The sequence below is a fragment of the Typopeltis vanoorti genome, chromosome 17 (assembly GCF_054136105.1).
Source record: "Typopeltis vanoorti isolate ZY-2024b chromosome 17, IOZ_Tvanoo_1.0, whole genome shotgun sequence".
Taxonomy (NCBI): Eukaryota; Metazoa; Arthropoda; class Arachnida; order Uropygi; family Thelyphonidae; genus Typopeltis; species Typopeltis vanoorti.
This window is the reverse complement of record NC_143565.1, coordinates 105,294,040-105,310,234: the sequence shown is the minus strand read 5'-3', so window position 1 is coordinate 105,310,234 and position 16,195 is coordinate 105,294,040. Positions and strand designations below refer to the sequence as shown.

General features: G+C 36.2%; 1 protein-coding gene across 3 annotated transcripts in view; it reads left to right on the top strand.

The window, feature by feature from the left end:
* The window catches only part of LOC150097740 (uncharacterized), a 98,276-nt gene extending 84,036 nt beyond the window's left edge, over positions 1 to 14,240 (top strand). For all 3 annotated transcript variants that reach the window (XM_090406882.1, XM_090406883.1, XM_090406881.1), the window contains one exon: positions 13,843 to 14,240. In XM_090406882.1, the coding sequence (XP_090263008.1) occupies positions 13,843 to 13,982 (140 nt within the window). In that variant the 3' untranslated portion in view covers positions 13,983 to 14,240. The remainder of the gene's footprint in view (positions 1 to 13,842) is intronic.
* The last annotated feature ends 1,955 nt before the right edge of the window (positions 14,241 to 16,195 follow it).

Sequence of the window (16,195 nt, the reverse complement as noted above, 5' to 3'; positions counted from 1 at the left end):
CCCCATCATTTTATGACAAACCACTTCAACATTAATCCTATAACAACTACTTACCAACTTGTATATATTTCTGTCCTATCACCTCCTCTTCCTCCTATTCACTAGACTCTGCAAATTGCATCATCTCATCCTTTTGAAAACCAAGTGACCATATCTGTACACAGCAGTCCATATGTAGCCTAATACAATAGAACAAGAATCTCCTTACTTTTACAAGTCAGTGTCCATTAATGATTGCCAGAATTCATTGTCTTGTCCTCACAGGAAGATGTACTCTAAATTTTAGATCCTTATCCACCATCACTCCAAGATCACTTATTTTCTCCACCTACAACAATACATATCCCACCAAGAGTAAATTCTACATCCCATCTTTGGTTTTCAAAATTTAAAACCTTACATTTTGGAACATTGACCTGGCATCCTCACTCCCATGTCTATTCACTCAGTCTATTCAAGTTTTCTAGTAAGGCCACAACTTTTGCTCTACTCCTTGCAGTTCATCCCCAATTTTTCATCATCTGCAAACAACTGTATATCCCCATTCAAATTTTCCCCAATATCATTAACATACAGGTTAAACAGTATGTTTAACAGGTGACTCTAAAACAGACCCCTGCGGCACACCACTAGTGACTTTCCTTTTCTGGAATGTTGCTCCTCCATACACAACTTGTTGATACCTATCAGACCACTATTCTCCAATCCAATGCACTAGTCTATCCAAACCCATCTGCTCTAGTTTGACTGTCAACTTATCATGCAATAATTTATCAAAAGCCTTTGCAAAGTCTAAGTATACAAATTGTGTATTCAACTTGCACGTGCAGTGCTGTTGTTACCTTATTGAAATAAGTTGATTACTGAAACATGACCTCCCTTTAGCAAATCCATGCTGTCCATCAAAGATAATACCATTGTTCTCAACCTAATTCTGGATTCTGATTCTCACCAGCTTTTCCAACACTTTAACCACAACACCTGAATGCACAGATTGGAATGTAACTTGATGCTTGAATTCTCTCATCTCCTTTATGAAGTGGCACCATCTTGCCTTACTTCAACCCCCCTTGGAACTTGACCCAATGTAAGACTCATATTAAACAAACATGTCAGGGCAAATGTCAACTCCCTGGCACAATCCTTCAAATTACACAGTGATATATCATCAAGTCCCACAGTCTTATTAATATCAAGTTGCTTAATTCCCCATATCCCTATTTCTTACTCACAGTCAGTCTCTCCTCCTCCTCATCATCCACTGCTATCAAGCTCTCCATGATATCACATACACAAGGTATTAAATATTTTGTTTAAATATGTTGAGATATTTAAATCATTAAATATCTCAATTATATCCTGCGCAGCAGTTGCCCTTATACCATTTTTTTCTACTCAATGCTATCCTACCATAATCATTCTTTTTCTTGCTGGCTACATATTGAAAGAACTCCCTAGGATTTTTTTTTGGCTTGATTAGCTAACTGCTGCTCATACTGAACTTTTGCTATCCTTACCAACCAAGTCACCCTCCTTTCCTGTTCTTTGTATTCCTCATGGAGTTGATTTTTACCATTCCTCTTATGTTGCCTCAATAATGCATTTTTTCTCATTCATCCATTTCACACCTACCTTATTTAACCTCCTGACCTTTGGAATACATTTAGACAATGCTTTTACTAAATAGTTTTTGAATATGACCCAAGCAGCAATGATCTCCTATCCTCCCAACATCTCATTCCATGCTACAGCTGCATGCCATCTCCTGAGCTTCTCATAATCACTGGCCTTGTAGTTCTACACATGCCCTTTCCGAATGGAAGTCCTCACATGGTTGGCAACCACCCAGGTAATCACTTCATGGGCAGGCTCACCAACTGGAGGGTGATTTGACACATCATTTATAATTACATCCTCTAATGAGATGATCAAATCCAATACCCTCAATCCTCGTGTGCCCTCTGTTACATACTGCCTGAGGTAGTTATCCCTCAAAAACTCAAGTAACTCATTTCCTTTACTTCTGGTTGCTATCTCATCATCCCAATCTATATTATTGAAATTAAAATCACTCATAATGATAACTCTTTTCCCATTTACTTGGCTAATTTGCTTATACATTTCCTACTCACTATCCTCCACAAGCTATTTCTTTTTCTCCTTACTCATTCCAGAACCCTTTTTCAAATCCAAATCCGTTTTCCATACATCTCGGGTTATTCCTCTATCTTTTTTGTCTACATATGCATTGACATCCTTTTGGAGCATCACCTTTTTTCCTGCTGTTCCCCTGTCCAACCTGAGTCTCCCCGTTTCCATTTGTCTTGTACATGTTCTCTCATTCTCTACACTACATTCATAAGCACCACATCTATCTCTCCTTTCTTACTTTCCCTCTCTTTCACATTACTTCTTACTTGCTCAGATTCATTCTCTGCTCTCATTATTCTTCCTTCCAGCAGCAGCTCTCCAAATGACTCACACCAAAACCATTCAAATGCAGTCCATCGCTCTCATACAGTTGTTATTCCATCAAATTCATTTCACACATTAACAAACTGCACTCCTTTCTCTTCACACATTTCTGCAAACATATCATTATAATTCTTGCTCTCCACTTCATCTCGTCACTGTCATATCTGGGTAGTACAATGACTTCCTTTCCTATTTTCTCAACAACCTCAAGTCATTTATCAGTACCATCACCACTAACTCCTTTGCTTGCTTACTCCTCATATCCAATGCCTCAATCACTCTATTCATTTTACCTTCCAGAAAACAAACCTTGTGCATCTTTTTGTTAACCACACCTCGAATAATTGAATCCCCATACAATGGCACTCATGGGTATTTCTCTTTACCTCTTTCATACTGATATTATTTGTTTTTTGGAATTTGTCCAATGCAGTCTGCTAGTCCTGTCATAGTAATAGTAACAAATATATTTTTTATGTTCTTCCAGGTGGATGTTAACTGATCTTCCTATTTGCCCATAGTAGGCCAAGTCACAATCACAGGAAACTTCATACACTCCAGGGTGTGTTAGAGGGCTAGAAAGATCAGTTACCATTCCCCTGGAAGAACATAAAAAATATATTTGCTACTATCACTATGGCAAGTCAGGACTAGCAGATGTGTTGGACACTCCTTCGCACAGGATTAGATGGAAGAAAAAGAATGTGCTATTTAGAAGTCGTTAGAGATCTGAAAGATTATTTTTTGAGTCAGCCATGGCCTTGAAGAATTAGTCTAATCTAAACAAATATGATTGCATTAGTTTGCCAAAAATTTGGGAGACTGTTATCATAAGAGCAATTCCCACATAGATGTAATGTTTTTTGTTTTTTTTACATTAGAGGGTGCCAAAATAGGACTTTAGATCTTTTGTCCATTACAATCATATTGTTTCACTTACCCACTGTTGCGCTGATGATGCTGATTTGAAATTCAATGAAATATAAGCAGTTAATAAAACATCTTCGGATAAAATTGTTCGATGTTGTTAATACCGTTAAAAATAAGTCACCCAACAGGCATTCAGTATCCACAGCCTGCACTTCTATGAATACTTCTATGGCTGCTTGTTCATCAGAATTGGTATTAATAATTCCCATCTGTAAATCCACCCAAATGCATGCAGAAGCCAGTCAACACCCTCTCAAAGTTCAACTCCAAACTCACAGACCAAATTTCTCCTTCTCTTTGTTCATCTCCTTCAATGCTGCCCTCGTTTTCCCAAAAATACAACCCACAGCTTTTCAAGGCAGATGCAAACAAGTTCCTTATTGCCCATCCATAATACTAGTGTACTATAGGTTTACCAACCTTTCATGGATGGGTTCTCCATTTAAAAAAAAAAAAAAAAAAAACTTTTATGGAAGCAGTATATATCAAAATAGATCCACTAAGTCTGGAAGTAACTACTCTTCTGAGAGGATATAAATGTCTTGTCTTGGGGCATTTGTAAATTAACACGATGACAAATCAACCATGCAAACACATGCAATTTACAGACAAACATTATTGTTGATGGTTGCAGGCAGTAGATGGCATTGTGTGTAGTTGGAGAATTAAATAGCAGAGCAGCGAGTTATCAGAGGATTAGTAGTTGAATAGATGGCGATATGTTTGTAGTGGTGTAGTGTACTCTCCTGCAATGAGCCTTGAAAGTGTCATATAAGAATAATAATAATCATTTCATCAGCCAATTTTGAGTTTAATTAGAACCGTATGCAGATGATATAGTCTACTCTCCCTGTAGCAAACAAGTAGAAATCTAAGAACAGTTTGCTATACTAGGTTTGCCATAGTGAATGAGCTTTAGATTGTCATCATTTGCTATTAATCATATATGCTATTAGGGCTTTGGCTAGGACTTTAATTATTGTTTGCTATAACAAGTCTGCATGGTTAGCCTAGTGGCTATGTGCTACGCAACCATATTCCTCGGGAAGGAGTGTCCTAGGTTTGATTTCTGTCAACGACGTGAGGAGCTCAAGGATCTTCCTCAGCCCTAACGAAGTTAGCTGGTCTTGGGCAGCAGGGTTCCCCCCCCCCCCCCCCCCCCGTTTATCTGGGAGGTTTCATCCTGCAAGCAGGCAAACCGGCCCCGTGAACACACAGGGTAGTCATAGGATACCCCCAGGAATAAGGAGTAACCAATCTATTCCATAAGATTTCAGTTCCAAATGCCTACATGGTAAAGAGTGTAGGTCTATGCGCGAGCATAAATTAGGAATAGCAAGTCAACCTTAATCACAATAAATGTATATTGCATATATGATTCTAAATACCTTAACTTCACTCAAAATGCTGACTTGCAACTTGAATTTGCAATTTCATTTTCTATTGCACATCAGTCTCAGTGGCTTCATGACCAAGTAAATTGGTTTCTTTAAAACCTTGTTAATGCTCTGATAAAGTGATTAATCCTATCTATAATGTGTGTATGTCAATTGCATGTGTTCTTCTGACTGGTTTGCATGTTTTATTAAGATGAAAAACCCTGCCACTTTCTGAGACAAGCTGATTCACCCTCAGTGCGTAAAGGTTCTTTGCATCCTATATAGCAGTGGTGTTCAGCCTTTTTTTACTATGCGAGCTACTTTTCTACAAAAAGTTATTCGGCAATCTGCTCTCTTATATAGATCACGTTCCCGCAACCTGATATCTGATTACGCACAAATAAACAACTAAAAACTTTGTGTATTTAAAAATTTATTTATCACTTTTAATTATTTTAATACAAAAAAAAAAATATATATATATATATAATGGAATAAAATAGTTATTTCTCTATTTTGGAAAACCAAAGTTAGAAAAACAACAGATTGATTACAAACTCACAAGTTACAGGATATGCTGGTTGATTTTTAAAAAAAAAAAAAAAAAGTTAACGTGAAATTTGGCATTGTTTGGACCTTGCAACATTTTCATAGTCAAGTTGATATGAAGAAGTGGCCAATCACAGACAATCATCATTTGTAATTTGGTTTCTTAATTGATTTTTTATGACTGTCATATTTGAAAAAGCGAATTCTAACAAGTATGTCGATCTGAAACACGACAGAATTTTCGCACAATATGTAGTTAACATTGGGAATTTTTCATGTGCATACTTCCAAATACTTCACTGTTTATTGATTTTAAATGTAAACTATTCTGAATGTTTATTATCTCAAGTTCTACTCCAGCGTGGTTTATATCAAACAGCCCACTAATTTTATTTGAAACTTCTGTGATGTTCAAGTTTTCTTGAAATGGATTATTGATAAAAGATACAATCTTTTCAGTTTCATTAAAATCTTTAAATCTTGAACTTATTTCTTCCTCAACTCATTCTATTTCACGAACAAATTCTTTTAAATCATAGCGAAGCATTTCTTGATTTTGTTCAAAAAATTTTAATAAATATTGGAGATGTCTAAATTCATGGTCATTTATATTTTTCTTTAATAAAAGTAAGTATTGTCGGAAAGTTTTTATTGAACTTAACATGTCAATTAAATTTTTATCTCTACCTTCTAACTCTAAAAATTTCATCATCATCAAATTCCTGACATGTACCCTCAAGGGGTGTACAGGATATGATAGTACTACATAAAAAATTTACATCATTACTAACTTCCTATCTACAATTTTCCTCCAAATCATTCTGTTACTTGTCAAGACTCCAACATATCAGATCTTATATTTCTATCGTCTAAGGTACTTTGAACCGTATCAATTCACCTATATCTTGGTCTTCCTCTGGGTCGTTTTCCTGCCAACCTGGCAGAGAACACTTGCTTTGCTAATCTTTCCTCGCCCATTCTGTTTACGTGACCATACCACCTGAGATTAGCTCTGCTAACACATCCCTGGATGCTGACAATGTCAAATTCTATCCTAATATCCATGTTTTTTAATGATATTGCCATTGATGCCATCTGTTCACGCCTCTGATCTTTCTCAGGACTCTCATATCTGCTGTCTCTAGTCTTTGGTCAAGTGTTTTACTTCTAACCCAGCTCTCATATCCATAAGTTAAAATTGGTTTCGACCCCATCTTGTATACAGCTAATTTAGTGTTCTGACTAATTTCTCTCTTATTCCATATGAATTTATTCAATTGATTTCCTACCATACCAGCTTTGTTGATTCTGTTGCCAATTCCCATATTTAATTTACCATCTTCACTAAAAATCGTGCCTAAGTAGACGAAATGTTTTACTTCTTCCACAGGTTCTCCATTCACAACACAGTTGATATTTTCAACGAATCTACCTATTTTCATTGTCCTTCTCTTTTTATTGCTGACCTTCATACCATACCTACTACAACAGTTATTCAATTTAATCAGGGAATCTTGCAAATTTGTAGCAGATTTATTTAGAAGTATAACATCATCCGCATAAAGCAAAGAGCATACATTAACATCTCCAATTCTGATATCATGTTTAATACCACTTTCCTTCATAATGTGATCCATATAGATAATGAATAACAGAGGGGATAATGTACATCCTTGTCTCACACCAGATTTAACATTAAACCATCTTCTATAATTCCTTCAATTCTAACTGCTGACTTGCAACTCAAATAAAGACTAAGTATTGCTTGATATAATGTCCCATTGACACCATATAACTGTAGCGTATTGAATAGCTTCTCTCTTGGCACCTTGTCATATCACTTTTCCAGATCGACAAAACTTAAATACAGATCTTTGTTATATTCCCATGCTTTCTCAACTATTTGTAGTAAAGTGAAGATCTGATCCTGACAGCCTCTATTTGGCCTGAATCCAGCTTGTTCTTCACCAAACTTTTCTTCCACAATTCTTCTTAACCGTTTCTCAAGTATGCTGGCATAAATCTTGCCAGGAACACTCAGTAGGGAAATACCTCTGTAATTTTTACATTCAATTTAATTTCGCTTTTTATATATGGATACTATGAGAGATCTACTCTAATCATCGGGAATTCGTCCCTCTGCCCACGCATTCTGAACTATGCAGTGGACAGAGGGACGAGAAACAGAGGAAGGTTTAAAAGTCTTACAGCCACTGTAAGACTTTTAAACCACCATACGTCAGGCATTTCTGGTCGAATATCATCTACTCCTGCTGCCTTTCCACATTTCAAGCCTTTGATGGCTTTTTCTACTTCAAGTATGGATATGTATTCTTGACTGTATGCCTGTTGAGTGCTTTTTACCACTGTGCTATCACTGCTTGTTTCGTTTAGCAATTTTTCGAAGTAATTACTCCTTACTTCAAGGATATCTTTTTCTCCCATTTTTTCTCCCTTTTTCTCCCATTATCATCTCTAACTCCTTTTACAGCACTCTTTCATCCATTTCTAAGCTTCTTCAACAACCTCCAGAATAATTTGGCACCTTCTTCATATTTATTCTCTATGTTCTTGCCGAAGTCCTCCCATGACTTTTGTTTAGCTAGTTTTACACAGTGTTTGGCTTTCTTACATTTGTCTCTGTATTCTCTAAGAGCACAAGCGTACTTATTTGCCAGGAACTTTTGATATGCTTCTTTTCGTTCATTGTCTCTTTAACTTCCTGTGTCCACCATGGAGTTCTGATTTTTCTATCCTTGCAGCATAGAAAAATCAGAGAGGCACCACATGCCTCTCTGATTTCTCCAGTCAGAGAGGCACCGCATTCCTCTCTGACTGAATCAATCAGGGTTTTCTTCAAGGCTTGCCACTGAATCTTCAAGGTTTGATTCTTGTTCTCAAACTCTTTCATTTTTTCTTCGATAATCTTTGTGTATTTTAGTCTACAGTTGACATCTGCGAGCTGCTCAACTTTTATTCACTTTAAAACTTTCTTCATTTCACGAAATTCAATTTTATCCTGCTGAAGACTAAATGGTGATCACTTCCAATTTCAAATTCTCTGTACACACTGGTGTCCTGTACCATGGAGAAAACATCACTATCAACTATAACATAGTCAATGAGATTTTTCTTATTCCTTGCCTCTTCTCTCCATGTAAATTTGTGCAGTTTTATGTTGGAACATTGTGTTAGTAATAACCAGTCCATGTCCTGAGCAGAAATCCAACAGGTATTTATTTCAGTCACCCCTATTATGTCGATCTGGTACCTATCTAATTCCTCAGCTAGCTCCATTTCTTTGTCATTCAGGCTTCTTATGTTGATAGTACCGATCTTTAACTCTGGTGATGTTGAGTTGGGGTGTGTTTTCAGATTTGTTCCAGTAGCTGACTTTTCGCTGTTCACCCTGGTTCCCTGGCGAAAACAGCGGGGCCCTTGTTTAACCGGGCGACGCCCCAGCCTGCATGAAATTTTGTCATGTTGTACCATCATTTTTTATTTTTGTTTAACCAATAAGAATACAATTTGGTTGGCTAAATCCCAAATTGCCAGCCCATCCTCGTTCGTCCAGTATCCAGGTAGATACCCAACAGGGTACACCAAGAGAAGGTGAGGATTGGACATTAGGTCAGAAGCCCTGGTCGGTTCTCCGCATTCCCTTAAAGGCTATGTGGTGGTCTCCTCTCAGTTATACAGCTTTAACCTGAAATTAAGCAATTTAAACTCTAAATTTTAATTGCTAAATTTCGTAGAGAAATCTACTAAAAATGATAAGTGTAACAACCATCGTTTATCACTCAATTGTGGATAAATATTTCCTTTTTCATGAAGAAAATTTTTTATATCATTAATCAATACAAGAAATCTTTCTAAAAATTGACTTCTGCTGAGCCAGCGAACATTATTGTACAACAGAAGTTTATCATCATCTGCCTGTAATTTAAATAACCGCTATTGCAGGGCTTTTCCTCGAACAGAATTTAGAATTTTAAATGTAATATCCAAAACATCTTTTGTGTTTAATCTTTTACTACACAGTACATTAAAAAATCTGGATATTTGTCGTTGTGTTTACATAATGAAATGAAGCCTGATTTATTACATATCATTGCAGGAGCACCATCAGTAGTAATAGACACAAGTTTAAAAAGCGGAAGTTTGTGTTGTTTCACAAATTCATCAAATGTCAAAAAAATGTCTTCTCCCCTAGTCCTTCCCAATAATGGTATAATTTTCAAAAGTTCTTCTTTACTTGAATAATCTTGAAATACCATGCGAATAAATACCATTTGTCAATAATACCATTTGACCATTTCACAAATACCATTTTATCAATAAATACAAATCTGAAAACACACCCCAACTCAACATCACCAGAGTTAAAGATCAGTACTATCAACATAAGAAGCCTGAATGGCAAAGAAATGGAGTAGCGGAGGAATTAGATAAGCACCAGATCGGCATAATAGGGGTGGCTGGAACAAAAAAGACAAAAACTGGTGAGATCTTTCTGAGCAATAAATACCAAATGTTATATTCAGGCAATGACAATCAAGGAAAAGAAGGTGCAGCCATAGTATTCAACACAAAATACGAGGCTCATCTTCTTGAATGGCAGGCAGTCTCAAGTAGAGTGATTTGGGCAAATATCAGAATGGAGAACTGGACAATGAGACTTATTTGTGCTTATGGTCCCACAGAAGGTTCTAATAAGGTAGAAGTGGAGGAATTTTTTGAGGCTCTAGAAAAAACTACTGACACAACGAAAAAGTTGGTCCTTGTTGGGGATCTAAATAGCAGAGTAGGAAGTGATTGTCAGACATACAAAAATGTTTTGGGAAAATTTGGAGAAATGAGCAAAGCTAATAATAATGGCAAATACCTGTTGGATTTCTGCTCAGGACATGGACTGGGTATTACTAATCCCATGTTCCAACATAAAAATTGCACAAATTCACATGGAGAGAAGAGGCAAGGAATAAGAAAAGTCTCATTGACTATGTTATTGTTGATAGTGATGTTTAACGGTTGAGAAGAATTGCGCAAGAAAAGCTTGGTGAAGAACAAGCTGGATTCGGGTCAAATAGAGGCCGTCAGGATCAGATCTTCACTTTACGACAAATCGTGGAGAAATCATGAGAATATATCAAAGATCTGTATTTAAGTTTTGTCGGTTTGGAAAAGGCATATGACAAGGTGCCAAGAGAGAAGCTATTCAATACGCTACAGTTATGTGGTGTCAATGGGGCATTATATCAAGCAATACTTAGCCTTTATTTGAGTTGTAAGTCAGCAGTTAGAATTGAAGGAGGTACAGGAAGATGGTTAATGTTAACTCTGGTGTGAGACAAGGATGTACATTATCTATACGGATTACATTATGAAGGAAAGGTGATATTAAACATGATATCAAAATTGGAGATGTTAATGTCAGCTCTTTGCTTTATGCAGACGATGTTATACTTCTAAATAAATCTGCTACAAATTTGCAAGATTCCCTGACTAAATTGAATAACTGTTGTAATAGGTATGGTATGAAGGTCAGCAATAAAAAGAGAAAGACAATGAAAATAGGCAGAATCATTGAAAATGTCAACTGTGTTTTGAATGGAGAACCTGTGGAACAAGTAAAACATTTCACCTACTTAGGCACGATTTTTAGTGAAGATGGTAAATTAAATATGGAAATAGACAACAGAATCAACAAAGCTGGTATGGTAGGAAGTCAATTGAATAAATTCATATGGAATAAGAGAGAAATTAGTCAGAACACTAAATTAGCTGTATACAAGACAGTGTTCAAACCAGTTTTAATTTATGGATCTGAGAGCTGGGTCAGAAGTAAAACACTTGACCAAAGACTAGAGACTGCAGATATGAGAGTCCTGAGAAAGATTAGAGGCGTGAACAGATGGCATCAATGGCAATATCATATTAAAAACAAGAATATTAGTTAAGAACTTGACATTGTCAGCATCCAGGAATGTGTTAGCAGAGCTAATCTCAGGTGGTATGGTCACTTAAACAGAATTGGCGAGGAAAGATTAGCAAAGCAAGTGTTCTCTGCCAAGTTGGCAAGAAAACGACCCAGAAGAAGGCCAAGATATAGGTGGATTGATACGGTATAAAGTGCCTTAGACGATAGAAATATAAGATCTGGTAATGTTGGAGTCTTGACAAGTAAGAGACTGATTTGGAGGAAAATTGTAGATACTAAGTTAGTAATAATGTAAAATCCTGTACACCCCTTGAGGGTACATGGCAGGAATTTGAAGGTCATAATAAATACCATTAACTGAGCAATATCAGTGAAGTCATTTGATTCATCAAATTGTAATGAAAACGCAACACACTGGTGAATGTGTGACATTAACCTGGCCTGGAAACTTTTCTCCGGCAATTGAACTCTTCCTTTCAGCAATTTGAAATCTTGTCTGCGGCCTAGAAGTAGTCTCTCTCTAGCGACGCCTCGAACCGAGAAGCTCCTTTTCTGGAAGCGGGGAAACTCCTCTCTCAAGCAATGTGGATCCAGGCAGCCTCTCTGATAGCGACTCTGGACCAGGTGGCCTCCTCTCTGACAGCAATTCTGGAACCGGGACCCCTTCTGCTTGCTTGCTTCAGTCCCTTTTTATTAGGCCTCTTCTGAGACCTCACATGAAGTTTGGCAACCCCCAAAGAATCAGTATGAGTCTTTCATCTTAAGTTTCAAGTTCGGCACACCTTTTGTTCTCCTCCACTTTCTTTTGATTGCAAGTTGCCGGCCATCGGAAAGTTGTTTGAACTCTTTCTGACTGACTTCGGAGATGTTTACACTTAGAGTCTGCAAGCCTTTCTCATACATACAAGTTGTATGAGAAAGGCTTGCAGACTCTAAGAAAATCTTTCTAATGCCGCCATGTACAGCTTCGGCAACAAAAATATTGCCTTTGTTTTTAACACTAACACATTCTTATTAAAGCAGTATATACAGTTAGCTTCAAAAGAGTTTTTTATAAAAACATCTAATATAAACTATACCAAGACAAACAAAGTTTATTTTTTTACAATATTCATATGGGACTTAACCTAAGTAAAAAATCGATGTAATGTGTTTGGAATATTTAATATTTAAGCTACAATCGAGTTTTTACACTTTGCTTATAATCGTATTCACTCGGCTCGCTGTTTGACTTCCACTGATCCAAATTAATTCATTTACTCGGACTTATAAGAAAACTGATTTGACAATTTTAACCAAAAATAAATAAAAAATAGCAATACACTTAAAGCCAATTAAAAATAATACAAAATAATGATAAATAAAATATTATGTTTTCAGTTTTAATTAAATTTGTAAGTAAGGAGGAATAGACAAGAGATCGACCAAAATTCGCTCTGCGATCGACCGTTCGAACACGATTGACGGGTTGAACATCCCTGCTATATGGCAATCAAACTGTAGTCTTTCCAGCCAAAAGATTGCCATAAAAAACATTACTGAGGATTATTCATAATATAGGAGTATTAAGCTAAGATTATTTATTTTTTGCAGGTGGTGTTATATCTTCTTAAATACACCAACTAGTTTTCCAAGATTCTGTTAAGATTAAATAATTCCTGACAAATTTGTTGTGAAAATCACCAGTAAGAAAACAAAACCTGTGAATACGGATAAAACGTAAAAAATATTGGTGTTAAATCATCATAATGCTAATCACAAATATAGACCATATTAGATGGATAAAGGCCAGGTAGACCTTTTTTCAGATCTATCCGGCCTTCTCTCAATTATTAACATATAGAACAAGTAAAACATTTAGCTAATTTAGCTACAATTTTTAGTAAAGATAGTAATTAAATATGGAAATAAAACTGATCATAGAGTGGTATAAATTTATAGGGAATGAAAAAGAAATCAGCCAGTGTTCAAATCAATTTTAACTTACAAATCTGAGAAGTGGTTTTAAGACTTAAGACCAACAAGAAAATTCAGGAAAAATAACACACATTAGGAGTAGGTGCATATTAAAAAAAATTGAAGATAATATAAAGGAATTTGGTATTAGTCATATTCAAGAACGTGCAAGCAGAACTAATATAAGATATGATCACTTAAAGAGAACGAGAGGTGAAAGATTAGTACAGCAGATATTCTGAGGCCAAAATGGTAGGGAAAAGACTACCATTATAAAAGACTACAGGAAAACCAAGATCTTAATATAGTTAGGAATGCCTTAGAAAGAAAACAGTATGATAAGACCTGACAATTCATAGATCAATTTGGGGAAGTGGAACTGAAAATAATACTGAAATCTTAATAATGAAATTGCGTTTGAGTCTAATAGTATCTTCTGTACCCATTATGGGCATATTTAAGTCTTCTGTTAATTTATTTTTAACTGTTAATATATTTTAGATTAAAATTTACATGAATAAATTTATTTTTTCATGTGAATGAAAAAATAATTTTTTTTTTTTTTCATTCACATGAAAGATAATGCATGCTATCAATCTTGTTTTTTAACAGAAAGCATCTTTGTTCTGGATGGCTTAAAAAACCTTGCTGGTGTAGTATCTGCTTCAAAGGAACAGCTTTTGGATTGTGGCTTGGATAAAGACAGTGCTGAAATACTTCATAAATTCTTTAATGTGAATGATCTTGATTAACTTATAAGCCATTTTTACCATGTTGATATGATTTTTGTATATCTAATGTTAAATTCTAATGTACTTCTATTTGTTGTTCAAAATAGAAAGAAAGAAATGTACATTTTTCTCTTCTCTATAAAAATCTTTCACTAAGATTGCTAACTTCAGTAGGACTACTAAGCAGTGCTCATGAGCATTATAAAAGAATTAACCCATTAGCGATTAATGTACTTACTTCAATGTTTAAAGTGTGCAATGAACAATAAACTTTTTTTTTAATATATGCTGAAGTCACTTACATTTCTAAATTTAAAATAAAAAACCAAAAATAACAAGTCCTGGTTGGTCAAGCAGATAGTTTCTAGATGTCTGTGATTGTCTTTAGAAAGTAGATGAGTGACTTAAAAAAAAGTTTCACGTTTGATCTCTATAGTAGGATTCACAAATTTTCTAACACTTAGTCAACTATGGGAGGGGGGGAGGGAATCCCGTGGATTCACATGACTCATCATGGGAGGTCCACTCTTAACTATTACTGTGTCATGTCACCTAAATTTAAGAAGAGATTTTCCCTATAAGATGGAGAAAATGTTCTAAGATCTGAGCATTGCTTTCTACTTCAAATACTGTTATTTCTCACCTATGAACTACTCATCCTCTAAAAATCCCAAATCTCTTCAGATGTGGGATGCACTTCTATGTGTGAGAGTTTCCCCTAAATCCTTAAAAACTCGTGATTACATTCAACAGCGCACTCAGACTAATTATTATTATTATTACCCCAAGACCTCATGGAGTCAAAGACTCATCTGGGAGGTCCTTTTATCACACATACATCTCATCATACCGTGTCTTAAACACACTCAAACTCCTTGCAGACACCACACTCTCAGACAAGGCATTCCAATCATTCACAACTCTGCACGAAAAAAACCTGCCTCTCACTCCCCTACTCACACCCTCTTTATACAGTTTCCAGGGATGACCTCTGGTTTTTCCCTGGTCTCCCACTATTCTCTGTAGAACTTCTCCACCATTGATCTTATAACAACCCCTTACCAACTTGTAGGTCTCTATCATATCTCCCCTCTTCCTCTCCACCAGACTCTGCAAATTACATCTTCTCAATCTTTCCTCATACTCAACATTCCAGAGGTCAGAAACTACCTTAGTCAGTTGCCTTTGGACCCTTTCCAACATCTCTTCATCCTTCTGAAAACCCCGTGACCAAATCTGGTCACAATAGTCCATGTGTGGCCTAATCAAAGCCTTATACAGAACAAGAATCTCCCTACTTCTACACGTCAGTGTCCTCTGCATCATTCCCAGAAGCCTTTTTGTCTTCACAATTTTGGCTATGTGTCCCCTGAATTTTAGATCCTTATCCACTATCATCCCCAGATCTCTTATTTCCTCTACCTCCAACAATATATTCTCACCAAGCATAATTTCTGCATCCCATCTTTGTTTTCCAAATTTTAAAACCTTACATTTTGCAATATTGAACTCACATCCCCATTTCAGTGCCCAATCACTCAATTTATTCAAGTCTTCTTGCAAATCCACAACATTCTCACAACTCTTTATGGTTCGTTCCAACTTTGCATCATCTGCAAACAACTGAATATCTCCATCCAAATCTTCACCAATATTAATATACAAGTTAAATAGTAATGGCCCTAAAACAGACCCCTGAGGCACTCCACTAGTGACTTTCCTTTACCTGGATATCGCACCCCCATACACAACTTGTTGATACCTATTAGATAGCCAGTCTCCAATCCACTGCACTAATCTAATATCCAACCCCATCTGCTCTAGTTTGAGCTGTCAATTTATCATGAGGTACTCTATCAAAAGCTTTTGCGAAATCCAAGTATATTACTGTGTATCCTTCTCCTCTGTCCAAGGAAGCAGTCACTTTATTGTAATAAGTAAGTAGATTACTAAAACATGACCTCCCTTTAGCAAATCCATGCTGTCCATCAAAGATTATACCATTGTTGTCAACCCAACTCTGGATCCTAGTTCTCACAAGCTTCTCCAACAACTTAACCACAACACCTGACACAGAGATAGGCCTATAGTTTGATGCTTGAGTTCGATCACCTCCTTTATGAAGTGGCACAATCTTGCCCTCCTTCCACTCTTTAAGAACATGACCAAGTGCAAGACTCGTATTAATTAATTAATAACATAATTGGTGAGATGTTATTAATTCTTTTAATTAA